Source organism: Stereum hirsutum (genome assembly GCF_000264905.1).
Source record: "Stereum hirsutum FP-91666 SS1 unplaced genomic scaffold STEHIscaffold_1, whole genome shotgun sequence".
In the NCBI taxonomy this organism is placed as follows: Eukaryota; Fungi; Basidiomycota; class Agaricomycetes; order Russulales; family Stereaceae; genus Stereum; species Stereum hirsutum.
This window is the reverse complement of record NW_006763131.1, coordinates 696703-721835: the sequence shown is the minus strand read 5'-3', so window position 1 is coordinate 721835 and position 25133 is coordinate 696703. Positions and strand designations below refer to the sequence as shown.

The 25133-nt window shown below is 50.4% G+C and overlaps 7 protein-coding genes across 7 annotated transcripts; 3 read left to right on the top strand and 4 right to left on the bottom strand.

Moving 5' to 3' along the window:
- Positions 1-146: 146 nt before the first annotated feature.
- On the top strand, positions 147-1540 carry STEHIDRAFT_151267 (uncharacterized protein; the record flags this gene model as incomplete). The annotated part of the gene is made up of 5 exons (XM_007298473.1): positions 147-151; positions 218-329; positions 390-973; positions 1038-1449; positions 1529-1540. The coding sequence occupies 5 exons, from the start codon at positions 147-149 to the stop codon at positions 1538-1540; spliced, it is 1125 nt and encodes a 374-aa protein (XP_007298535.1).
- A 625-nt stretch (positions 1541-2165) lies between these two features.
- STEHIDRAFT_151266 (uncharacterized protein) lies at positions 2166-3845 on the bottom strand (the record flags this gene model as incomplete). The annotated part of the gene is made up of 11 exons (XM_007298472.1): positions 2166-2258; positions 2317-2566; positions 2667-2722; positions 2786-2800; positions 2865-2907; positions 2984-2999; positions 3056-3180; positions 3355-3452; positions 3515-3615; positions 3678-3739; positions 3802-3845. 11 exons carry the CDS (start codon positions 3843-3845, stop codon positions 2166-2168), a joined length of 903 nt encoding a protein of 300 aa, XP_007298534.1.
- A 1782-nt stretch (positions 3846-5627) lies between these two features.
- On the bottom strand, positions 5628-6651 carry STEHIDRAFT_151265 (uncharacterized protein; the record flags this gene model as incomplete). Its single annotated transcript, XM_007298471.1, has 2 exons — positions 5628-6304; positions 6363-6651. The coding sequence occupies 2 exons, from the start codon at positions 6649-6651 to the stop codon at positions 5628-5630; spliced, it is 966 nt and encodes a 321-aa protein (XP_007298533.1).
- Positions 6652-7548: 897 nt separating this feature from the next.
- STEHIDRAFT_126847 (uncharacterized protein) lies at positions 7549-9002 on the bottom strand (the record flags this gene model as incomplete). Its single annotated transcript, XM_007298470.1, has 5 exons — positions 7549-7625; positions 7697-8194; positions 8248-8388; positions 8464-8502; positions 8570-9002. The coding sequence occupies 5 exons, from the start codon at positions 9000-9002 to the stop codon at positions 7549-7551; spliced, it is 1188 nt and encodes a 395-aa protein (XP_007298532.1).
- A 209-nt stretch (positions 9003-9211) lies between these two features.
- STEHIDRAFT_70354 (nucleoporin-interacting protein NIC96) lies at positions 9212-12548 on the top strand. The gene is made up of 10 exons (XM_007298058.1): positions 9212-9393; positions 9454-9793; positions 9903-10055; positions 10124-10647; positions 10704-11064; positions 11128-11248; positions 11311-11570; positions 11641-12018; positions 12085-12279; positions 12380-12548. The coding sequence occupies exons 1-10, from the start codon at positions 9227-9229 to the stop codon at positions 12500-12502; spliced, it is 2622 nt and encodes an 873-aa protein (XP_007298120.1). The 5' UTR covers positions 9212-9226; the 3' UTR covers positions 12503-12548.
- Positions 12549-13060: 512 nt separating this feature from the next.
- Positions 13061-16538, top strand: STEHIDRAFT_70351 (HlyB/MsbA family ABC transporter). Its single transcript, XM_007298057.1, has 11 exons — positions 13061-13398; positions 14035-14059; positions 14119-14566; positions 14626-14748; positions 14819-14940; positions 14997-15259; positions 15320-15401; positions 15461-15640; positions 15698-16094; positions 16153-16249; positions 16307-16538. Exons 1-11 carry the CDS (start codon positions 13097-13099, stop codon positions 16419-16421), a joined length of 2154 nt encoding a protein of 717 aa, XP_007298119.1. The 5' UTR covers positions 13061-13096; the 3' UTR covers positions 16422-16538.
- Positions 16539-16909: 371 nt separating this feature from the next.
- On the bottom strand, positions 16910-25117 carry STEHIDRAFT_151261 (uncharacterized protein; the record flags this gene model as incomplete). Its single annotated transcript, XM_007298469.1, has 34 exons — positions 16910-17174; positions 17238-18020; positions 18083-18188; positions 18244-18263; positions 18321-18393; positions 18461-18720; positions 18780-19169; positions 19222-19868; positions 19928-20288; positions 20341-20900; positions 20954-21037; positions 21092-21235; positions 21289-21325; positions 21383-21484; positions 21542-21798; positions 21862-21983; positions 22041-22084; positions 22143-22202; positions 22258-22452; positions 22530-22585; positions 22645-22752; positions 22811-23150; positions 23201-23266; positions 23328-23370; positions 23423-23435; positions 23523-23550; positions 23612-23628; positions 23687-23822; positions 23879-23981; positions 24038-24050; positions 24110-24148; positions 24207-24315; positions 24371-24696; positions 24755-25117. 34 exons carry the CDS (start codon positions 25115-25117, stop codon positions 16910-16912), a joined length of 6270 nt encoding a protein of 2089 aa, XP_007298531.1.
- Positions 25118-25133: the final 16 nt, after the last annotated feature.

Here is a 25133-nt window from a genome sequence, read left to right as displayed (position 1 = left end):
GCTGCTATTGTATCTTCACAGATTTTCACCCTTGTTCGTGTCGTCAATCCCTGGTCCCTGCACGATCCCTGGTCCTGGCATCGACAATTTTGATAAATGTTGCAGAGTTTGCACGGCTAAGCTGCTCTTGTCAATCGAGGGGGTGTATGTTGTAGTATGTATTAGATACCTTTTTTCGTAATAAGTAGTTCAGACCCGCCCTGTCGGATGAATCTAGATTGCGAAACTCCTGGGATAAGGAGGACTCGGAGCTGTTCCAGTTGCTCAAGCTCACGCCTGTGGAGATCTGGAACACGGATCTCGACAATTCCTCGAGGCATACAGGGTATGTCCTCCCTGCCTGATCATACACGTCTTCGACGCTGACCCAGTATACGCACTTTAATTAGGCCCACAATGCCGAGCGAGACCAACGTAACGAGACAGACTCCACCGGGAAGAAAGTCAAGCGGAAGCAGGCAACGCTCAAGACTCGCAAGTCCTTGCCTGGCGCTGGCAAGCGTGAAGGCGATGACGACGGCGACGACGACGGTTCGGACTACGACTTCAAGCCGACCAAAGCGGCGGCTAAGAAACCGCCACCCGTGTCCAAAGCCGCTCCCAATGCCGCTGCCGCCTCGAAGTCCAAAGCGACAAAGCCGACCGTGGTCAAGCCTTCTGGGTCGACGATCAAGATGGATGACGATGACGACGATGACCCTCCATCTGCTCCTCTGCCGAAAAAGCGAGGAGCTGCTGCTGCCGCTGCGACGACGACGAAGAAGCCTGCGCCGAAGGACGAGTCGGATTCGGATATTCAGATGATTAACGACGATGATGATGATTTTGAGTCTGTACCGCCACCACCGAAGAAGAAGCCTGCGCCTGCGAAGAAGAAAGTGGTGAAGTCTGATTATGACTCTGATGGCGATGTTGTGGCGGCTGCTATCGCGAAGGGCAAGGGCAAAGCGAAGGCTCCACCCAAGCGGAAGAGGTACATCTGACATTTCGATTTCATCGCACTAGTTTGGCTCTAACCCTTGACCATGATATTGTAGCCCTGCGGACGACGATGACAGCGATGATTCGGTCGTAATCAAACCTGCGAAGAAGAAACAAGCCACCTCCCAAGCCGAAGTCACCGATTTTTTCTCTAAGAAACCTCCTGCAAAACCTTCGACCGCCAGATCCACGACGACCGCTCGCAAAGTCTCTTCCTCCACCGCTATTACTAGCAGTAAAGGTAGCAAAGCGCCTGCAGCGAAGAAGGGCAAGAAGGCGGCGGACTCGGACGACGATGATGAGGAGAACGATTTCTCGAGGGGAGGTGGTGGTGATGATTCGGATTCGCTCCGCCGCCTAGGGCTGCGCCTGCGCGAGCGGCGAGAGGGAAGGCGAAGCCGGCGTACATTTTTGAGCTTTCGGACGATGATGATGAGTTCTAGGCTGAGTGTTGAGAAGTCGTACGGCGTATACCTGCATTTACCCCCATGTGCTGCCTTTTTTATTTATTTTCTGTCGTGTCTTTCTTCCCTTCGTTTCTACGTAGCTGCATTTCTAGGAGGTGATCTCGTGTTTAGATGTGACGTGCATATCATATTCTTGATCAGGTTGTTGTTACTGTAATATCGAAGATGTCTGAAGTCTGCTGTGTGATATGTCCTGTTGACGAGTCGTGAATCAATATGGTACCCATAGCACACGCTCATTCTGCTTCGGACAGCGGATGGATTGGGCGGAGTGTGTGACTCGGACATGTCTGCTTCAATCCTCTCGGAGTTCTCAGCATACATGGCGCAGTGGTGATCCTCGCGCCCGCCGGTTGAAACGATTGGCTACTCTGCTTAGGGAGACTAAGTGTAGGCGGCGGTTGTGACATTCTCGAGAGGAATCCGGTTGCGTATGTTCTTTCGGTCAGTACGGAGTAGTGATAATAATAATCTTAAGTAGGAACGGCTCGAAAAGGTTCTGGCTCACGAAGAAACTAAAAAAATAGAGATTCACAAAAGCACATCGTAAACGGTCATTTGATTCGACCGACGTGACGGAAAAGAGCGAATTGTCCACAAAAATGTTACCGTTTACCCTAATAAGAAGTCAAAGCTAAATCAATGAGCGAGAGTAACGTGTGGGCATGAGTTATTAAAAAGTAATACCTCAGACCACTCGGCCTGACACTGCTAGGACTATACCACACCGTTGACGGGGTGAGACAGTACTGCAGCAGGAACCGCCTCTCTCTCCAAGGGAACCATCTCGACAGCTCCGGTATCATAGACCTGCCAGTGCGGAGGTTATAAATTGTTCAAGCTCTGTAGACAAAGGAAGGATACTCACGACTGGTACAAGCGTCACTATTCCCCCGCCACCCGCAGGTTCCATAGAGTTCTGCAGGTTTATACTGGAGATTGTGTCGACTTGCGGCTCGTCGTCATCTAACTGTTCGTTCCACCAGTCGGGATCCAGAGGGGCTCCGATGTTGCCCAAAAACCTATTATGCGCGAAAGCCTGGTCGGGCATGCCGTCATCTATGCGATGTACGGTGGTGCGTGGACGATTGAGTGCTCGAAGGTTTAGACAGAGGCGGCTGACGAGTAGGTTTGTCAGTCTGAAATCGAGAGTTGTTGCTGTTTAGTAGAGAAAATATGGCAGCTTTCCAGCCCAGACAAAGATATAGAAAGACGTACACAGAAATGTAAGGCGTCATGCTGTCCCCTAGCAGGATCACAATCTGAGAATCTTCCTAGTGAGGAGTTTGAAGAAATATGAGACATAAGTTCCGTGTGGAATGGGAAGAATGACTGACGTGCGCTACGAATAACTGGCAATCCATTCAGGTTCAGTCATTATGTTACTGAGGGCATATTAAATAACAAAGTACATACCAGACGAAGAGCAAGATTCACAGCTGCTAGAACTAGCACGGCGCTGTTTGAGAAGAAGGGGCCAGGGTGGACCTGGTAAGTCAAGGTCCGTCGAGCGATATGCAGGATTAGTTACTGACAAAAAGTACAAGGTCCCTGATTGATATACTGTGAGCAACGATGCCGAGAATATATGATGCCGGGAACCATACCATCGTGAAGAAGGACTTCAGCGATACTCTTTCTTCCGTGTTCCCGCATCTCCCTGGAGTGTTGGTATGTCTTCAGAACAGTTGCTACGAAGACAATGAAATCGAAGAGAATGGGGAGGGAGGCACTGATGGTAGTGGCTGGTACATATCAGGAGAGGATTGGGAGTTAAGGGTATCAGTTCACATCGCAACAAAGATGATATATTCCCGTGACAACGATAGACGGCATGAACCTACCACTTCCTCGAGAAAATGATCAGTTCGACCTAAGTGTAACTCGTTTTTGGAACTCGACTCACTGTTCAACCGCCGTCGGGTCCGCTATGATCGACCAACACATCGAGAACTCGTTCCATTGAGTACCTATGCTGGATAGACTTATGGACAACGTAGATCTCTGTGAGCGTCAAAGTCATTCGAGTCAGTGGATTCACGCTCCGTAGAAACTTATAGGCGTACCCAAACGTCGATCCCAAATTTCGCGATGATCATGAGCAATGTCAGCGCGAGAATTGCTTTATTCTGTCCCCATAAAGCATAGACTCTAAGAGTGAAGATTACTGAAAAATGTCGCATCAATATCAATTGAGGGGAGTTGTAAGATGGGACATTTGCGACTGACAGCTTGTAGTGATCCGGGAAAGGATTTGCATAGCTGTCTCCAGTATATATAATGTCTGGCAGCTGAAGAGGACAGTGGTAGGGTCGTTAATATTGATTTCACTCATGGCGATAATGCAACTCACCTCTTGTCCGATCTGGAGCCCGGAGTATCGAGCACGGTGATCATGATGATGCTCAGACCGTACGCATAGCGGTTCACCAGGTATAATATGGATGTTCCTGTAACATTTCTTGACCATATAGCTTCGATCTCCATCGGTAAGGTGTAAACAAAATCGGTCATCCACATGGCTTATATGGGGAGAGCGCTTAGTGAATACGTCACAAGGAACATTGAGTGTATGAAGTACGCACTGTTAGCGGAGAATGTGATGTAGTTGCCAAGGATCCTGTATGTGGCAGTATCAGATAATTTAATATCCTTTAAGAAAGAATAGCCGCGCTTGCCATAACTGGTCTTCAAAAATGGCCTGCTGTAATTCTGTTGGTGAGGTAGTCATGATGCGACGTGGAGTCCTTGATGAGCGTTTTTGAAAAAGAAGAAAAAAGACGGTCATTTTATAGTGTTCTGAGGAGCTTATGTTCCTCTGCACCGAAGACTGTAGCACGTAGCGAAGTGCCGCAACTAGCATTCACGAGTACATTCACGGCTGATCTGAGGAATATGATATACTCAGTGTGACTCATTTGACAGCCAGGCTCCGGTAGGACACCGCGTGGACAGCTGGACCCAGAAAATGACACTACTTCAAGTATACAGAGCAGCAGCAGCGTTCCCAAAATCACCTACTCGACATCGGTGCTAGTGTGCATGGTCCCAATACGGTAGACGATAGCTCTAACACCGGTGGATGCGTCCACTGCCTTGCTTCTTGATGCGAGTTAAAAGGCACAAATGCATGCGGTTGGCGAATCATACACCATTGCGCGGTCGCAGTTTAGACACAGAACAGCATTCGAGGGGTGATTGATGGCTTCGGATGCAGCCACTGCCCGGAAGCGAGTGCGGATAATTGAGGTCATTTCCTTATGAGGTTGAATGATGGTCCGTAATAAGGATCCTCCAGGTACGTCAATGAATATGGAGACTGTGTGGCCGACGAGAGATAGAAGAGTCGAAAACAGTCTCACTAGGACATGATTGATTTGAAAATAAACTCGAAAATTGCTGCATAGACAGCGGCTTTCCCCCTGCCAATGGTTAGCGCTGTGGCGAACATCAGAAGAAAAATTTGACGGTACCGCGGAGAATAAGGAGCACCGATGAAACCGGAACAGCGCAGAAAATTGGAGAGATGGAATCTCTTCGAGAATGTTTGATGTTCGTTTGGAGTCGTTGGGCAAGAACTTGAAGGGAATAGCTCAGCAGAAGGAGTCGGGATCAGCCGGCCAATCGTGAACTCCTGCGCGGCGTACTGTGGCGAGAGACGTACTGAACGACCATAGGCCGATGTGGTGAGAGGTAGGTGAAGGATCGAGGTAGGAAGCCATGCCAAGAAAGATTGCGGCTTCGGGAACCAAGCCTCGACCTGTATGAAGCCTTATTTTGAGATGAATCGTATCACGAACGATGTAAAACAACCTGGAATCATACATACAATATCCTGTCTCACTCGACACCCAGTCTCGCCTTGATCCAACGTTTAACATCAAACGGAAAACCTCCCCGTTCTTCCGGCCACTGACTCTCCGCATACTTCTCCACCCAAACTTCCGCGTTCCCTTCGTACTCATTGCACAAATTATAGAATATCGCACGAAGCTCGACTCCATCCCGCCAATTTCGAAACAGCCTCTCATTCCTCGTCGAGAGCTGCGTGCAGAAGTACTCGCGCAACTCTGTATCCTCCTCAGAATCTTCTTCATATCCATCTGCTTCAGACTGATCGTCCGTGACCAGAAAACGACACGAATCGTCATTGAACCATCCCGGGCTGACGGCAGCGAGCTACGAAGGCCGGAACCCTGCCATCTCCCAGTCTATAATGCCAATGACTTGACCCGTCTCAGGATCGACGAGAATATTCGCAGCGCTAAAGTCTCCATGGGCGAAGTGAAACAGATGGGGATCTAAAGTATATAGAGGGCGGATGGAGTCGTAGACTTTGAGGATCATGTCGTATGCACTTCCGTGGGGATCTTCGTGGGGTATGCGTCGGTGGGGTGGAATGCCGCCGTAGGCGAAGGCTTCAAGGAAGGAGCGTTCGGAGGGGAATGGGCCGCAGAATGAGGCGGGGAGCTGGTGCGGAAAGTTCAGGAAGGTGATGTCGTTGATAGGACCTGGGTTCATGCTGAGCTTGGTCGACCCAATATCGACGATGGTTGAAGGTAGAGAACAACCTGCGTCCGGATGAGCGACGCCACCGAAGCGTAGAGGTGATAATTCCTGTGACTGTCTGACATAGAACAGACTCCCGGCGAGTGGCGCCGTGATAGAGAATAGAGAGTGCATGATCTGTGCAAGGTCGGAGGCTATTTGGTGCTTCTGAGGATACCCAAGGTCGTCGAAACAATCGGCTAGTTGTTGACCAGCAATATAGTCCATGATGACCCATTCTACGCAGACGGGATTGTCAGGGTTGCTGCAAAACAGATGGACTTTAGGGACGGGAATGGACGTATGCTCTAGGTTACGAGACAATCAATTCAGGAAAAAAATTACAGTACATTGCAGTGCACTCACTTTTGGCGAAAATCATGGCGGACACTTCTGCCTCGGTTTTCAGGTGCTCACGCACAGGAAGAATAAGGCGTCCTACCACGTGGCAACCGTTCTTAAGGACGAAGAGATACACACGAGCGTATGCGCCGTTTTCCATTGAGGTCCGTTCCAGACAGGGGGAATGCATATGCGCAGCGATGATGTCTGACAGTGCATCAATATTGATGTTGGCATTGCGCCAAAAATCTTCGTCCGCAGATAGAGTGCTCCGAGTCTCAGCAGACGAATGTTGACTGCCAGACGAGGACATAATAAAGAGGATCTAGTTTAGATGCAGGCCAATAAGAAGGTATCCCAAGCTAGCTAACCAGTTCATCAAGTACGTTAATCTAGCTTATAGCCAGATGGAAGCGGTCCGTCCAGTGTCGGCCATGGTACATGGTGGTTGAAGAAAAAGAGCAGCAAGATGATCTAGCGCCACAAACGCGTCTCGTCACAGCACGTCACTATTCATCACAGTTGTGATCAAGTGACAGCTGACGCGCGTGTACGTTGTTGTTGGAGCCTGCACAATTCGCGGGCTCTTGTTCTTCTACCGTCACTTCTCTGGAGATACACTATTATCATGTACGAGAAAATAGCTTCAGACTTGCTTTTCTGGTTGCAGTCATTGTTGAAAGCGCTCACCTCGCACAATTTCGCCACAAGTGGCCCAATCCTCTGGATCACATTGAGGCCCAGTCACGATGATTTGTATCTCGCAAGTTTCTCGTCAATCACTAGGAGCTGCGACATATGTGCAGTTTGGATAATGCTAGGTTCGCCTGTCTGTAGGTAGACAAGAGCAGAAACTTCGGTGTCGGCCATGGTGGATAGAGGAAAAGAGTAGCAAGATGGATGACTAGTCACAGGATAGGTCAAAAGCAGTCGCGATAGCAATGAGTAGAATAACGAGTAGTTCAAAAGCGGAGATGACAGCGAAGTGCAAAACAAGTGCAAACTTGAAACCAAGAAATCAACACGATAACAGGTACAAGATCAATTTGCTGAGCATATTGTAAGATAAATGAGGCCTTGTTCATGAATAGCATGGGAGAGTAGTGTATGGAAAGCAGAGATTGAAGAACCAGAGCAAAAATATGAGCAAGATATGAGTGTAAAGAGAGCGAACAGTTGTTTTTGAAGTTGAAAGCCGTTGAGCTACAGCCTACCACCCCTTCAGAGCTCCGTATGCGTCACACGCAGCCTGCAGGTGGGCGTGACTCTTGCCTCTTCCAAATCCCCCTAAACGTGATTTGTTAGTTCAGAAAGTCGAGAATAATGTGCCAAGGATATGTAATTAGCCTTAAACTCACAAAACTCTGTCTCTCCCTCCTCATCCTCCTCATCCTCCTCTGTCTCCATGCACGGATCAACCTCTTCCATGACAATATCCAGAGCTTCCTGTGTTGCTGCGTATGTCTTCATGGACATAGGCCTAGGTGCTGAGGGCGGTGCACCTTCGCACGATTCAGGACGGACGAGAGGATCTACGTTTAGAGACGTGCTTGGAATAGTATCGCAATCTGGTGATGAATCCCGGGGCTTCATGAAGATTGAATTGCAATTCTGTGCAGGAAGAGAGCGGCGTGACAAAGGTGATGAAGGCGACGTGGTTACAGCGGGTGATTGAGGGCTTGATAATTTGGGCCTCTTGCTTGGTGGAGTACATAATGGCTCATTGTCGACCTTGGCTGATTCCGACTGTACGAGTTCAGGATAGTCTGGACCAGTCATGGTTTGGGAGAAGAGTGTCTCGAGGATGGGAGGTGGGCTGGATTGAGGAGAAAAGACTGTTTCGAGCAAGGTGGGAACTGTCATGAGTTTACTTAGGGGTCAAAAAAAGTATACAGCAAATTGAACGTACAATGTCCCTGCGTGTTGTCACTTTCGTATGCTGGGAGTGCAAGGTGTCTATTGACAAGTGGTGTGTGACCCGGACTCTGAGTATTCAGAGTGGCAAGAGAGATATCCTCCCTTCCTGGTATGGTATCGATTGACGACTCTTCTGTGAACCTAGACATTCAGACCGCTACACACTGCAACATAATGCGAGAAATCACAAAATTCATCTCGTACATACCTGGAACACTAAACAATGAGCCAGCTGGCGAAGCACTACCTACAAAGACAAAAGCCACATAAATATAGCTCAAGGATGCATAGAAAACCACAATCAGCAGACTTACGGCAAGTGGTAACACTTGTATCAGCTTTGACAACCTGATCCGAGGAAGCTGTCCTAAACCTCATCATGATCTTTTCTTCGTCGGGGGATGAGCGCACTGCAGCCCTCAAAGCGTCAAACCGCTTGTTTGCACGGTCAAAATTCGATTTCCATTGCTTTCTGTGGAGAGCATGCTGCTCTTCCAGCTCGGAAAGCTTATTCTCCAATTCCGAGACCTGCTTTATAGATGCCCGAAGTTTCAGAGAGAATCCTGATGCCTGAGAGCGTGCCTCATCACAAGCGGCCAAGGCATTCCGTAGCTCGAGTTCCAACCGATGTCTATTTGCTACAGCTGCTTCTTTTAGAGACTGCAGAGGTAGCGTATCACGTTCGGCTATAGTCGCGTCAAAACGCTCAAGCAACCGTGATAGAGCGAACTTTGATTGAGATGTCATGAGGAGTAAGGACAGGAGCCAAAGAGAAAGACCAAGGTAGTGGTGGTGAGTGTAATGAGAGACGTTGCTGGCGGTGAACTTCGAGTTCACGGTCAAGCCCCTGTCATCATTCGGCAGATGCCGTGCGCGCGTCGTTGTTCGAATTTGACACGGTTCGCGTTCTCCTTGTTCTCTTCTTCTGACCGCCACTTCTCTGGAGATATTCTGTTGTATCGAAAGCAAAAATGGCTGCCGATTCGCTTGCCTCGTTGCTGACCTCGTCGAAAGCGCTCACGTCGCACCTGTCTCGGCCAGATCTCCCACAACTCAACCTTTCTCTAGATCAAATTGAGGCCCAGTCACGACGACTCGTTTCTCGTCAACCCGGAGCTGCGACAGATTCTGGACGCGCGTACGTTTAGCATAATCCAGTATCTTGTACTCTTGATTGAACTCGAACACTGTGTCTCAGAAATTACCTGCTCGCACAAGCACATGTTGATGCCCCAGCACTAGCAAACGCCATAACCCAACTGAACACATCAACGACTTTCTCTCCACTACGACCTCTCCAAGACACCGACATTGCAAGCTACCTCCGCCATGCGCACGAACAAAACATCATATCCACGATCGAAGAGGCGCGGCGAGAGACTCAGGAAGACTTCTACCGCGTGCTGGAGGATCGGTCAAGGCAAGACTGGGAGACAAGAAAGAAGAGGGTCTTCGAGGAGCTTGGAGGACGCGTCGGTGGTGATAACCCGGCCGTGGCACAGTACAGGAAGAGTCATTCGGGCAAGAGCGCATTTGCAGTACGTGTTTTCAGACGTTATCGCTGTAATGAAAATTACGCCACCCTACTGCACCCTTGTGTTTGCCAACACAAATGGTCCCTGACATACTCCATCCTCCTGTTCATAGATGAGCACAGGCCCCAGCCCAAGCCTCCAAATGCAAAGTAAAATGATGGCCTACGACCGCCCCATCACCGAGTTGAACCAAGCCCGCCTCCGTGGCGTCTCCTACCCAATCATCCACGCCCTCCTCCATTCCTCTCTTGCTCTCCACCCAGACGTAAGTTCTTGTCTCAGCCCCTTCCAATTTCCGTCGAAAAAACGCGTCACTCATTCATATTCAACCAGCGCACGAACCCAATGTCCCAGCTCTTCCACCTCCTCTCCAAAATCACCTCTGAACCCCCCTCCATCCCCCCTCTCTCCCACTCCTCCGCCCACATCCTCAACGCACCCCTTTTCGAGCGCAAACACGCCCGCGCCTACCTCAACGACCCCTCCTCCCGCGACGCCCTCGACCTCCGGCGTCAAATCGCCAAAGGCTCCCGCGAAGCCCTCGAAGAGCAATACTTCGACGTCCTCGAACGCACCGTGCACTCCCGCCCCACCGAGGCCAGGCTCGGTGGCGACCCGAGCGTCTCAAATAAGGTCCGCGCTTTCCTGTTGGTCCGGTTCTATAGGGGCGGGGAGTGGCAGGAGAGGATCGAGCTGGTGGCGGGCCAGCCGTTGTGGGCGAAGTTGTTTTATTTGGTGAGGACGGGGTACGGGGATGAGGCGTTGAGGGAGGCGGTGCAGCATCAGGCTGCTATTGAACATAGGGAGGATAGCTTTGTGATGCATTTTAGGACGTGGATCGAGTCGCCTGATAGACGGTGCGTCTTCTTCCTATTTGATTTTTCCTCCTGTTTAATGACTATTGTCACTGTAGGCTACCGAAACCTCACCGAGACCATATCCAATCGATTTACAATGCCCATCTCCTCCACTCCTCCACCGTCGACCCGTTCAAACTCGCCCTCTACAAACTCATGGGCCGTCTCGACCCCTCACGCAGATCCGTCCCCCTCGTCACCGCAACGACCGAAGACTGGCTCTGGTTCCAGCTTTCGATGCTGGACGAAGATGAGGAAGGATCGGGATTGAACTCGTTGGGCGAGGTATTGATGGGGTACGGAGAGAGGTATTTCGAAGGTGGGGGGGCGAGTGCGGGGGCGGAGGGACAGGCCCAGGCGAAGGGCAGGACAGGGTTGTGGGCGAGTGTCTTGTTGATGACCGGACAGTTCGAAAGGGTTTGTTTGCGATCTTTGTGCAGGCTGTGTCGACATTTTCCCTTATCTGTTGCTTTGGTGTAGGCTGTCGCTGCGCTCTGGGACCATCCAGAAACGGAGATCGAGGCGGTCCATATGGCTATCGCTCTCTCATATCACGGCCTCCTCCGTGTTCCTTCTCGAACGGACACCGCAGAACTAACACGTACGTCTCCACTTTCTCCACTCCCTGTTGCACCTCGAAGTACTCACCCATAAAACAAACAGTCTCCTTCCTCCCCAACGGCCAAGTGGCACTCAACCTCCCCACGCTCATCTGGCGCTACGTTCGCCAATTCGTCAAAATGGACGGCAAAGAAGCGCTCCAATACGTCTACACCGTCACGCTGAACGCCGATCAACCTGGCGTAGGCGAGGAGCAGGTCGAGCAGGCATGGGAGATGGTCCGGCGGATCATCACCCTTGCAAATGCAGGACCTGCGTGGGACGAACTCGTCGGTGGGTTCAGGACCGACGGTAATAAATTCGTGAGTCCCCTTGCGCGTCAAACTTGTAAGCGCATCCGGTTCTCTGACGGTAATGTTATGCACAAATCAGAGCGGCGTGATCGAACACTTCGCCCCACTTCTCAAACTCCCCTCCGCCGAATCCTTCAACGCCCAAATCCTCATCCCCGCCGCTCAACACTCCTCCTCCTCTGACCGGCCCCTCGAGGCCATCAAGCTCTACAACCTCGCGGGCGACTACGACACCGTCGTCGCGTGTCTCGCACAGGCGCTCGGTGCGTCCATCGGGCAGCCGAACGCGGGGGGCGAGAGAGGGAAGGCGGTGGAGGGGACGGCGAGGGAGATTGTGAGGCATTATGTGAGGATGAATAGGGGGGCGGGACAGTGTAGGGAGGCGGTGGAGAAACTGTTGAAGATTAGGGAGGCGATGGGGTATAAAGAGGAGGGGAGGGTGGATTTGGCGTTGGAGGTATGTTCTCATTCCATTTCTCATCGTGTTTCTGATACTGAATGCGGAGAATTGGTGTTTGAATAGCTCCTGGAGAGTACGGAGATCGTCACGCTCGACGGCGATGTCGGCAAGATCAACAAGAAAGCGGACGAGTTCAAGAACCAGCACGAGTCTCTCCAGAGGAATATCGAGATGTTCTTGCCGCTCGTTATGGACTGTGTCGTCTCGGTATACCGCAAGATCAAGACGTCGAACGCACCGGATTCGGCGCGACAGGCGGTACGTCTTCCTCCTTACTCTTACTCTCACACTTCCTTAACATCTCCTGATGTACTACTTGACGTGTTGTCCGAAACTGACTGGCATGGTGGTCACACAGACGTTAGCTACTTTGAGGAAGAAATCGAAATCGGTGATCATGTTCGCTGGCTTCTTGAAGTACAGGCTGTCGCCGGATGTGTATAATTATCTAGCGAGGCTGGATGTTGAGGTTTCGTTGTAGTTTTCTCTGTTGTTTGTTATGGTGATGATCCACTTTCTGTTTGGCGTTACAACGCTCATTGGTATTGTGGCATGTTCGACCCTGCTCTGAAGGATGAGTGGGGAGGGCCATGTTCCAACTGAGACGAAAACCACGTGAATGTTTCCGCTGGTCGATATCATAGATGTCAAGAACATGTGTGCGCCTGGCTTTCCCCTTTCATGAACTCGAAAGACTACTGCCAGCAATTCCCGATAGTTATAAATAACACCTGATGTACACGTTCCTTGGATGTTCCTTCCTGATGTGAGGCTCTTAATTTCTGAAACTGCGCGCCAGCTTCCTGATGTCTTCGACGCACTGCGCGTCGAGCTCATGTCAGTGCGCAGCCGTGGAGTATGTAGACTATGACTCAAGAAGACTCAAACTCTACTCGCTATAAACAACGATAATGCCATCTAAACCAACGAGTCTGACATCCTTCTTCCTCACCCCCATCGCTCAGCAAAACAGTCGGAGAGCGTTCGAACCTCTGCGCCACACGCCTTTCGCCACAACATTCAAGTTCAAAACATGCGCGGACCCGGAGGACCTCCTGGAGGCGGACCACCACCAATGGGACGCGGACCAAAACGAAACAAAGCTCGTTCAAATCGGAAAGGCACCTTTGACCCTACCGATACGAAGAATGTCGAACACCACCAGATAGGCGTATGGGATCTCTACGTGCAGAAGGAGCCGAAGCTGCAATATGTGCCAGGCGCGCCGGTATTGGAGGAGTGGGCTCAGATGTTCCAGGATTTGCCGTACCTTTGGAGGACGATTCAGGACGTGGGCAGGGCGGATTGTTGGACTTTGTTGATCCTTTATGGGTTCATCATTCTTGGGCAGAGTTTGATGCCAGCCGTGACGCTTTGGTGAGTTCTGTTTCGTTGGGCATGGTTTGGTATGGGTGGCGAGTTTGGAGACATGGAAGGCTTGGGTCAAGTAACGAATGAAAGGCTGGGACTGGTTATGACTACGAATTGGAGCCGTTTGTCTTCACCGTATTCAGGGCCTATGGTCAAGACAATGTTGACTACATGGGTGCTACGTGGTGGGTGGCGCGGTGTGGCCCACACAGTATACATATACGCATGTCGTTCAACGCCCGTCATATAGAACTTCACTTCTTCTGAGGAAGGATACTCCCCAATTCCATCTCTTCAAACCTCGCTGCTTGGCTGTGAGTTGACTGTTCGAGCTAGGCCGAAGGACAGTAGGATGGGCCACATCGACATGCACGACCCACGACAGACAGACTAATGTTTAAGGGCGATCATAACCTAGACATCTGCGGTTGTTTATGAACCATCGAAATGCATCGATATTGAGCAGCTGGTGCCTGTTTACGCTCTTCCTGACAAAATGAGCCACCCAGTGACACAAATTGTGCTTCATGCCTAGAGCTGGAGGTCTGAGGATTTTCCAGTACTTCGTTTCTTTTTGCCTTCTCTTTCTACATATCGATACATCCCCGGTCTGTTCGACTAAGACTCACAGCTCATACACAGGTTCTCGGGCCAGCTTCTCAAAATCGTTAGTTTCGTCTCACCGCATCTACACGACCAACTGCTAACGGTATCACCCTGCTACAGGTCCAAACCGCCGTTGACTCCCGCCAAGTCGACAAAAACCTCCTCTTCCGTGTCGCCGCAGGTCGCATCCTCTGCACTGTCCTCACCCGTCTCCTACACCACTTCGGCTGGCGCATATCCACCACTCTCAATGGCCACATCAAACGGTTCTATTCTGTCCATATCTTCAAATCCATGATCCGGCTAGACGTACCCACCTCCGAGGACCCCAACGTTGCTCGTCAAATCGATGCGATAGTGCCGACGGATAGGTATAGTGTACCGTGGAGCGCGTTGAGTAGTATGTCGACGCTGTTGGGGACGATCGTGAAGCTTGTTGGTCAGGCCGCGGTGCTGGCGGGTGTGTTGAGGAACCAGAGGGATGGCCCGCTATTGGCGGTGTTATCTTTGAGTGAGCATCTCTTCTGGTGGGCAAAGGGAGGGGCACACATCGGTGGATCGTCAGGTGGTAAGCGCGAATATGTTGTGCGAACTCAGAAGATGCGGCTGATGTACATTTATCTGTAGTATGGGCCGCAACTACTTTCGACGAGGACTTTATGCGGATGGAGGCTATGAAACGCCTTGTGAGTAATGAGACACACCGCAAGGAGATCGTCGCTGGCAACTTCTCCGAATATCTCACGAACCGTATGTCCTGTTTTGAGCCCTCATAAAAGCCTCAAATTGATACTGACATTTTTCACCTTGCCGTTTGCAGAGTATCGCGAACTAACGGTTAAACTTGGTAATCGCGCAGGCGATTTCTGGAGCCTCTACAATGACTGGAAATCACAGTCACTGTTCTCCCTTCTTAGTGGACCAATCGACGAGTTACCCCAGGCATGTAACGCCCACAGCCTACATATAATAAAAGGATATTAACCACAAGCCAACAGATCGTGTTCACACTTCGAGCTGTCCAATATCCTTCCTCAATCCCAGTCTCCCTCGCCTCCCTCAACCTAATCCAACAAACCGCCCAAAGTTTCTCCCATACCATCTCGTGGTTCGTGAGAGAGGTGGGGTCGGTGAGCGAGAGGCTCGCGAACCTGCGAAGACTTTACGAGGCAGAGAATATCCAAAATAGGATAGAAGACGGAACTGTTCCGTATCCTGAAGACGAGCAGAGCGTGAAGAGTGGGATCGCTCTGGAGTTCAGGTGACCCTCACAGATAGACTAAAGTTTCGGCCCGATGCTAACTATGCACTTTCACATCAGAGATGTCTCATTCAAGTACCCAGGCAGTCCAGTATACGCCGTCCGCAATGTCTCGTTCAAGATCGAACGTGGTCAGCTCTGTGTAAGCGAATCATCCATACCACCTAGCGCCCAGCTCTACTCACCAATGTTATTATACAGGTCATTGTTGGAACCAATGGTTCTGGTAAAAGTACCATTCTGAAGCTCATCTCCCGAGTCTACGACGCCACCGAAGGTGAAATCCTCATCGACGAAAAAGACATCAAGACCCTCAAATTGGTCGATCTCAGAAGAGCAATGGCACTCCTCTTCCAAGATTATACTCACTTCCCTCTCTCTGTATGTATACTTCCATGCGCACTTATCTAGTCCCTGTCCATTGACGTTCTTCAATAGATCAGAGAAAACATAGCTCTCGGAGACCCAGACAACGCCCAAGACGACGAACGTATCCGTCTCGCCGCACGCCTCGGCGGTGCCGAAGAAATCATCGATCGTCTCCCCCAAGGTTTCGATACCTACCTCGAACGACCCGTCCGCGACATCTATTCCGGTCTTCCCGAGGGAACCAAGACCCTCTTTGGCCGATCCGTTGATTTTGGCAATATCAGGGGGAACATGGGAGGCGGAGACGGTGGGGGAGAGGCGCCGAATAAGGTCAGTTTGAGCGGAGGACAGATGCAGAGGCTGGCGGTAGCGAGAACGTTCATGAGGAGCAGTTCGGAGGAGCAAAAAGTTGGGTTGTTGTTGTTTGATGAACCGAGTGCGAGTTTAGATCCCACGGCAGAGCATGGTAGGTCGACCTAGCTAGTCTCAGTCGTATTTCCTTGACTGACTATATTGCTTTCCAGACCTTTTTGCCCGTCTACGAGAATTGCGCGGAAACAAGACGATGGTGTTTTCCACTCATCGTTTTGGAAACCTCACGCGCCATGCGGACCTCATCCTGTACGTTTTACCCATCTCCTGAAAGCATGAATCTATGGAGACTGACGTTTGGTACAGGTACATGAACGACTCCGTCATCGTAGAGACGGGTACTCACGATGGGCTGCTGAAGCACGGCGGGGAATACGCTAGGCTATGGAGACTACAGGCACAAGCATTCCTCGGCGAATGATGTACTTGATCTTTGGTTGTTCTCCTACGACTTCACGTGATTACGACTATTCACGCGCATACACGAACTCGTTTACGGACTACAGTACGGAGCGATGAATATGTGACGTATAGCGACAAAAACAGGGAAAATTTTGACAAAATGTTAGCAAATGATAGAGACAGACCAGGGTACATGCTACAAAAAAAGTGACAAAACGATACGTCGACATTGAGTCTAAGGAGTAGGAAGGCTGTATGGTGTACACAAACTGAAGAAGAAAGGCGAGAGGTAGATTTCGGATACAGGATGGATAGGGCTGATCGCATTACAGTGCATGTCAAGGTTGGGAGCGAATATCGCAACGAAAAACAGAAAAAATTAGAGGAAAAAAAAGTGCGGGTGTCACATAGGTACGCTTGGCAAGACAACGACATGCAGGGGGAAATACTTCGACGAGAGATACCAGATGTTGACTCAACCGTAGACACCCCGTCCGACCTTACCGCTCAATCAAGGTCCTCCGTGTTTAAGGTCGGCTTCTCATTCTTCGCCACTGGTTGTTTCCTCTCCTTCACGATACCTGCCCACGCTAGCTGGAACTCATCTTGGAGGTCGTCACAGTTCTTTGAAGAAGGAATCTGCTGTAGCACGTCGTTGAGCTGTGTGACGTGTTTCTTCAGTTCGTTCACTTCTTTCCGGTCATGGATAGACGACGTCGAGTTGGTGGGGTCAAGAGCCTTGAGCGCAGCTTCTATCTGCCGAAGTAAATCCCTACGCAAGTCGAACAAGTCAGGGATGCACTAGGATAAAAAAAAAGCTGACATTCAGACCCACTTTAGCTTGTGCTGACGATCCATCACGTCGTCGTACTCTTGATGCTTGACGTTCGGATCCTTAAGCTGTTTCTGGACCTTCTTCTTCTCTACCACCAACTCCTTCTGCGACCACTCCAAACAGGCCAACAGATGTGGCAAAGGTCCCAAGAAGACATAGCGATAATGAGAGGTATTCGCCCACTGGATCATCTTCGAGCGCTCGAGACATTGGCCGAAGAAACGTTGCCGTGCTGCTGGGATTGGTGCAAGCTCAGCGTGTCGGCCACGACGGATGCGTTCATAGTACGACCACATAACTTCGGCAGCGGCCTTCTGCTGCTTGATCGTCTCAGGGTCCGCGACTGTGACTGCGTCTCCACCACTGTTCGACTTAATGAGGGCGTTTATGTCGGTAGTTGGGCTCTCGACCAATTCTGAGTTCTGGGGTTCGTCATCTGCATCTAAATCTTCCTCTCCTTCGGCTTCAGCCTCATCGTCGTCGTCATCCTCGTCATCTGCACCCCCACCACCTGCTTTCGCCCTTTCCGCTAGGAGGATGCTTGGGCTGGGTACGAAGTTCTGTGCGAGCGGGTTCAAAGCAATCGCGGAGGCCTTGTTCCTTACCTCGTCAAGGGTCCTTACGATATCGGGCATAGTGTGGAAGAAGATCCGCCGAGTGTCACGGATTTTGATGAATTTCTTTCCTTTGGAGACCAAGTGGACTAGTTCATCCATCTCGAGCTTTGCCGACGAGGTGAGCAGAGCCTGATAGACATTGGACCAAATGGCTGCTTGCACGAAGCTATGCAGGTATTGTGCCATAATTAAGTCGGGGATGCGTATGGGAGGGGGTGTATGACTGACTTTCGATAACTCTCGGGAAACTGACGGTCGGGAGCTCTGAGTGCATTCAGACTTTGGAGAATTTGGATCCTCATCACGGGGATCTTGACTCCCAGGTTGTTTCCGACTAGACAGACATTAGAGGCCGGATTGTCGCAAGGGATCATGAAGGCTATACGCACGCAAAGCCATGTTACGACACCTGAACAAATTCATTGCGTCAACGCAGAAAGGTCATCATAGAAGGAGATAAACTCACAATTGAGCGATCAACACATGTCGCGCTTCCATCGAAGCGTGCTGGATGCCCTTGCCTTCGTAGAGCAGATAATCTACCAACGGTCATTCAGTGTCAGCAAATTTGGTAGTTAAGCGGTTCAAGATATAAGCCAAGCTCACCCGAGGTGTCTCCACCTGTGTACAGTTGCTGTAACAGATTACGGAATATCGGGACGAAGAGGTCCAGCATGCCCGTATCTTTGAAAAGGAGTCCGTTTCCGTCTACCAAATCCGCAACCCAGCTCCGAGGTAAAATAATATCATGGAACCCAACCTTTCGGTGCTCGAACGATTTCGCGATGATGAAAGATCCACATAGTCGATCCAATATGTGACATAGCGCTACGACGTCAATCTTCACTGACTGTCCCAAAATATGGCTAAAGCAGATGAGGTCAGAGAAACTTGTGGGGGGGATCTCTAGTAGCAGAGAACGTACCGTATAAACAGAACACCATGGTTCAAACTTAGACGTGACTCTGCTCTCATGAGCGAAACCAACTCATGGATCACATAATATTTCTCCCGACCAAGAGTGCGAAGAAGATTTTGAGGTCTGTAGACGGTGACACAGCGGGTTTGATTGATGTAGGTCTTGATTTGAGCCTTGTCAATGCTGAATCCAAGGAAGGCATTCTTCAGGAATAGTGTGAGGAAATAGCCCTCCCACTCGTCGGGTTCGAGGAGATAGAAAGCTTCTCTAATCCATTCCCTGACCACAACGAGTCCACGATGATAGACCGTGGAGGTCTTGTCTCTCAGGTTGGCTATGGATCCCAGCATGTACGACGGTGGATTCAGGACATCATAGAGACGATCGAGCCATTGACTGCACAAACATGTTAATGAACATAAACTTATACGAAGAGAGTCAAGCGTACATTTTGACTTCGGTCGCCAGACCATCAGGAGGTAGGTTTGAGACAACTTGGAGTAGGAGGATTTGGTCCAATATGACCGAAATTCGCTCATTGTAGATGTCTACGCTAATGGTGTGCTGACGTGAACAGCCCGGTATCTTGCAATTTCCGGTGCATGCATGTACTATGCAAGGATCGAAGACAGTGGATGAAAGCAACCGCTTGCTCCAGAGTAAAAGCCTGTCTCTCAGTCGTTCGGCTAGAGCGTGGCGCAGCAATGTGGTAAACATCTGAGGGGAAAGTATGGCCTCCTCGGTAGTAGCCACAGCGAATCGTTCGTGTGTACGGTAGAGCCAAGTATGGTCCAAAAGAGCGATTTGTTCGGCGGAAATGAGTTTGAAGGCGAATAGAAGTTGGAGGTCCTTGTCCTGAGCTGGGGCAGTCGTGGCCATGATATTTTGAATGAGCCCTGCGTAGACGTGCAGGACGTGCAATATATCCTTGATCTGGAGCTTCGTTTTCATCTCCATTGTTCCGAGATCGTCGAAGTACCGGTCCAAGGCCAGCAAGGCCGTCGAATTCCGGCAGTCTTTCTCCTTGAAGAGATGCAGGCCCAGTCGCTTGAGCTGATCCGTATGTCCGTCCTCAATGGAGTGGAGTACCATGAGCTGTCGTACAAGGCTAGTCAGTCAATTGATTGTCATAGAGTCGATTAGGCAGTACAGACCTCTGGACGCTCGTGCCTTGCGACAACATTGTTGACTTGGCTGACGAGCCTGAATAGATCGGACATCGTCGTTCGCATTTCTTCGGATTCCTCCTCCGGCCGAATACCGAACGATAAGCATCTCCGGAGTTCGTCCATCGCACAATCCTTTGCTCGCCGCCTTAAGCTCAGATCTGGACCATCGTCTTTAATGAACGCTCGAATGGCATCGAAGGTACGGCCCTCCTCGAGATAGATATTAGCGGCTTCTTCATACTTCCCAGCCTCCAGAAGAACATCGGCGCGGGCGATGTCGAGGTCATAGTCTTCCAGGAACTCAAGCTTTTCTTCCACGCTCTCAAAGAGACCGGTCGGTGCGCCCCTACGCAAGCTAAATCAGTGTTGTGCGTGTAAGTGGCACGAGGAAGACATACTTGAAGTTGTTCTTGTTGAAGTAGTGCAACCGGGAGACATTCATGATACGCTCCGCCACAGCGGTATCCACCTCTTTTTTGTGACCTCGCAGCAAGGTAACGGCCTGCTCGAACATTCCCGCCTTTCGATAGAGCAAAGCACCCTGCGTAAAATCTCCCGACAGGACATATGCCTCCGCCGCCTTCGGAATATCCTCGACGGTCAGATAGGACTTGCCGGCGATGCGGAAGTATTCACTTCGTTCTTTGACAGCTTCATGGCCACAACGCATGAATGCTTGCGCAGTGGCGATGTAAGCCTCGTTATACGCCTTGTGGGTCGTGCGGGTATCGGAGCGCATACCACGAGCTTGTTCACGAAGATAGTAGGCGTACGCCACCCGAGTCTCCCTTTTCTTGTCGGCACGCTCGAAACAATGCATCGCTTGGAAATATCGCTTGTTCTCGAAGAGCTTAACGGCCATTTCGCTCCATTCCTCCGGTGTCGAAGTGGCGGCGAGGTGCGGCATGTCAGTTTCGGGATTGCAGTTCTGGACTAGGTTTTTGGCAGTCCAGTACATCTATGGCTAATATGAGTATGTCGGTTGTTCGGGAGAAATCCTTGAGCACTTACTCGCATTGACTCCCCGCGTTCAGAGCGATCGACGATCCAGAGATTCTTTCGTGCTCGTGTGATCGCTACGTATAGGAACTTCAACTGGATCGTCGTTCTGAGTGACTTGAATCTTCAATGAACTAACACGAAGCGTACCTCACTGCACACTCCAGCATGCTTGGTGTCATCGAATGACGGTGCTTGAATCGTGTTACGGTGCGCCTGGGCCACAGCGTTAAGTACGACGCGCCACTGAGAGATATCGACCGTTGAGTCTTCGAAGAAGTTGTACAGCAAGACCTGTGGGATGAATGTCAGGTGTGCATGGCGTACAAAAAGGGAACTATTCGCACATCATTGAACTCTAATCCTTTGCTCTCATAGAGGGTCCTGTGCGATGTGTGGGGTCAGTCTCAGAACGAGAAAATATCGTACATGGAGACGCACATGATGAGACCAATATCTCCCACTTGCTCGCGAAGCTTGTCCCGAGCGGCGTCATTGCGCACGAGAATGCATTGCTGGGCACCGAACTCGATGTGGCTCCCACTGATACGAACATCATCAGACCATTGGGGAGTACTGATTCATATGGACGAGACCTACGCAGAGCCAAACAGAAAGGACTCGTATCGCACGTTGTCTTGGTCCCAGCCACTGAAGAAGACAGGCTGAATCCCGTCGACAATACCCTTCTCTTCCGCAAGCGCATCGATTGAGTACGGCCAAAAATTTGTGATCAACTGCACGACGGAATGAGCGCATTTGACGATCCCGCCATGAGACCGGTAGTTTGTTAGCAAATGGAAGGATTTGGGTTCCTGTGAGGCTCTTTTTTGGATGTCACGGGATTTAAGGGCCTCCTAGGCGAGTCAGGAACCATAATTTAGCTACAGATGGCGGGATCGAGGCTAGAGAAGTCGAACCTCAATTCTGTGGAGGAAACTCTTGAGATCGTCGAAACGGAACGAGCTACCGACGGAGATGGTTTGAGCAGTGTCCCCCGCCCAGAACAAGCCGTCAGGATTGCGGCATAGAAGTCTGAGTACTGTGGTGCGGATCCGTAAGTGTAACAAGCGGGAAAGAGACTTTGTGATGTGCTTACATTTGCTGTCGATCAAAAGGTTGTCTTGAACTTCGTCAACGTAGCTAGCAATCCAGAAATTCAGCGATCGGGTTCATATGTTGACCCAAGAGATAAACTCACAGGAAATCCAGCTTTTGTCCAGGCGTTCCGTTACTCAGTTCGTCTAGTATAGCATGTGTGCTATTGAGGTGTTAGGTCAATAGTAATTGAATATCATTCAAGACCCTCAACTCACCGATCAGCGGCATCATACTCTCCCCTCTTCCGCTTCATGCGCAAGTAAGCTTGGAAGAGGTTGTAGATCTCCTCACGCTTCGAGGAGAACGTCGATTGAGTTCGATGACTGAGGGTCATGTAAGTAGCGCGGTCCAGGATGTGACCCTCAGTCTTGAGAGTCTGTTCTGAACCTTTGATCACACCCATGAACTCGCTGAAAACCAGTGAAGGATCTGCAACAGCTGCTGTAAGAGACCTGCACGAATTTCGACGCGATGGCAGGAAACAGACCTAACCCCTTGGTCAGTGGTTGTGGAAGATGCGGCCAATAGTGTTCCATAAAGACCCTGTACGACACGAAGCGATCACGCTCTCGTTGCATGTAATCGCTCACCGGTTCATTTACATTTCGGAGGAACAATTCAACTGTGGGGCTGCTCAGAGCATCCGTCACGTTCAGGCTGTTTTGCCTCTTGCCGCCGTCCTCCTTCTCGGCTTCCAGCATGCTCGACAACTATCCGCGACTACCACGGTCAGCAAGTCCTAGTGATACCACCACCTCGATCACGCACCTTGTCAAAAGTGATGAACATAGGGAAATGACCGTCGTTCAGGTCCTTGAAATGCCTCGGTAAATCCTCCCTCCACTGTACAGCCTCCTCCCGATCCACCAGACCTGCCTCCTCCCTATTTTTCTTCCTCTCCAAGAGCTTTGATATATCGGCCGTCGTGCGCGACTCCATTGCCAACGATTCCAGAAGTTTCGTGAAGTAATCTTCGACTCTGTCAGCAAGGACGCGGGACTGAGTCACGAAGAGTTGGCGTGGGCGAGCGAGGCCAGAGGATTCGGGGGTCGATTGTTGCCAGGAGTTTTCGATGCCGAGCATCTTGAAGAGCATGGTCGTGGTTTTGCTGGGTGCGGCATTAGATGCTAAAGTGTAAAATTATCGGCTGTAACTCACCCGGTACCGCTACGACCTTGGACGTAGCAGGAGTAACTGTGCTCGATGATCTCCTGCTCCTGGGGTCTACATGTATGGATCGGTTTGTTAGAGGATTGGGAAATTGCAACAGATGCATTCGACGCACGAGACGTGGAACACGTGGGAAGCATCCTGATCCGCGATAATGCCTGGCGTAGAGGTCAAGACACCTTCTATCGAACATTATTGCAATGAACTTACTACTGAGGAGGGCCTGAAGATGGGCGGTGCCACCGAACGCGTACAAATAGCAACGTCAGTTAGAATGTCAAGACTGATATAGGAGAGGACGGCGGCTTACCTGCGAGAACGTCACGAACTTCTCGAGGCTAAAGGAGAACAAAATACGGAAATTTAGAAGTGTCATCTCAGCCAAGTAAAGACACATACACAAGTAAGGCATGGAGCTTGAGGAGAGGAGAATGTAAGTGTGGGATACAGAAAGAAGTCAGAAGCGCAGCACACCTCTTCCAAGTCCTCGTTCCGCATGTCAGCAGCATCGCTAGCGGTCTCCTCAAGATCCATAATCGGGGTCGGAGGGAATGAAGCTGGCGGGTAGACATTGTCTCCCTTGTGGTAAGGGTCTTGGCGAAACGTACAGCTAGATGGTATGTCTCAGTAAATTGCAAAACATAGTGACATGAGTTGTTCACGCACCGATCTCTGTACTCCTTCCCTCGTCTAGCGAGCTGGAAACCCATAGAGTCCCAGAAACGCTTGTCGAGTTGAGCATGGGTGTATATCCCGAATACTCGAATTACTGGGCATGCAACATAAGTTGGTTGAGAATGAGACGTGGTGGAATACTGTGGTTACCTTGATGTTCAACCTGAGGGGACAAACATATCAGCACATAAACAGCAAATAAGTCAAGAATTGGTGACGGACATGGCTACCATCGAACTCAGGGATGCAGTCGATTTGGTACTGAATGTTAAGTAAGTCAGCGACCGTGAAGCCTTCAACGCACAAAACAAGGGCATACCACCAAGCGAGAATCACGCGTCATCTTTGCTTCATAGATGGGTACCGGAATGTTGACTCCTGTCAAGCGTTTCTGGTTATCATCTGAGAAATGACCGTTCGAAAGCTCCCTGTTGATACCATCACATTGGTCAAATGTCGAAGTCTAATGAGATGAATACATACTTGATCTTCTTCAGGTAGATCCTGAAAGAATTGGCGTCTTTGTTTCTAGCCTCCCGCAGGTTCCTATCAGCTCGCGTTGAGATCAGAATTCGCCACTCTCCAAAGCCATCAGCACTGTCGAAGTAAAGTGCTGCTTTCATAGGCTGCACCATGGGGAATGCAGAAGAGGGCTCTGCGGGCAGTGCTTCCTCTGAGATTGAAGGGAACTCAGACGCCTCCGTCTCATCCGACATTTCTGAGGATGCGGCTACCGCATTCAGACGCGGTAGAAACACATTCTTGAACACGGGGATGAGGTTTGGACGACGGAATATATCCAAGAAGTACTAGAATCAACGGTCAATCAGTAACATTCAATATGTTCTAGGTGGTAATGAAATAGACCTCGAGGATTTTCTTCTGTTCAATCAACAGAGTCTCTCCCAAGAAATCAACCTCCTCACGAGTAGTCGGAATGAAGGGGCACACGGCCTTCAACGGGGTATCGTCGATCATCTGCTTGACTCGGCTCTCTTTTCGTGCGTGCTTCCGCGTGGCTTGAGTGCCCTTGACCTTAAAGCCAGGAGGGAGGTCCTCTTCAATGGACACGCTAGTAGGTTCGCTCCTCGAAAAGGACGGAGAAAGTTGCATGGCCAGCAGGACTCCGAGGGCGGGCTGTGAGTCCCGAACGGTACGATGGTGTTCTCGAAGGTTTGCAGGTTCGAGTTCGGCATCGGGGTACGGAAGGAAAAGTAAAGAGTCGGACATGGTTTTCAAAAGTGTC

Excerpts from the sequence above, each read along its gene's own strand:
- STEHIDRAFT_70351 (XM_007298057.1), top strand. The coding sequence starts at position 13,097 with ATGGGACGCGGACCAAAACGAAACAAAGCTCGTTCAAATCGGAAAGGC. Across the intron at positions 14,749-14,818 it reads CTCCGAATATCTCACGAACC|AGTATCGCGAACTAACGGTT; the intron begins GTATGTCCTGTT and ends TGCCGTTTGCAG. Across the intron at positions 16,095-16,152 it reads AGATCCCACGGCAGAGCATG|ACCTTTTTGCCCGTCTACGA; the intron begins GTAGGTCGACCT and ends ATTGCTTTCCAG.
- STEHIDRAFT_70354 (XM_007298058.1), top strand. The coding sequence starts at position 9,227 with ATGGCTGCCGATTCGCTTGCCTCGTTGCTGACCTCGTCGAAAGCGCTC. Across the intron at positions 10,056-10,123 it reads CTCTTGCTCTCCACCCAGAC|CGCACGAACCCAATGTCCCA; the intron begins GTAAGTTCTTGT and ends ATATTCAACCAG. Across the intron at positions 10,648-10,703 it reads ATCGAGTCGCCTGATAGACG|GCTACCGAAACCTCACCGAG; the intron begins GTGCGTCTTCTT and ends TTGTCACTGTAG.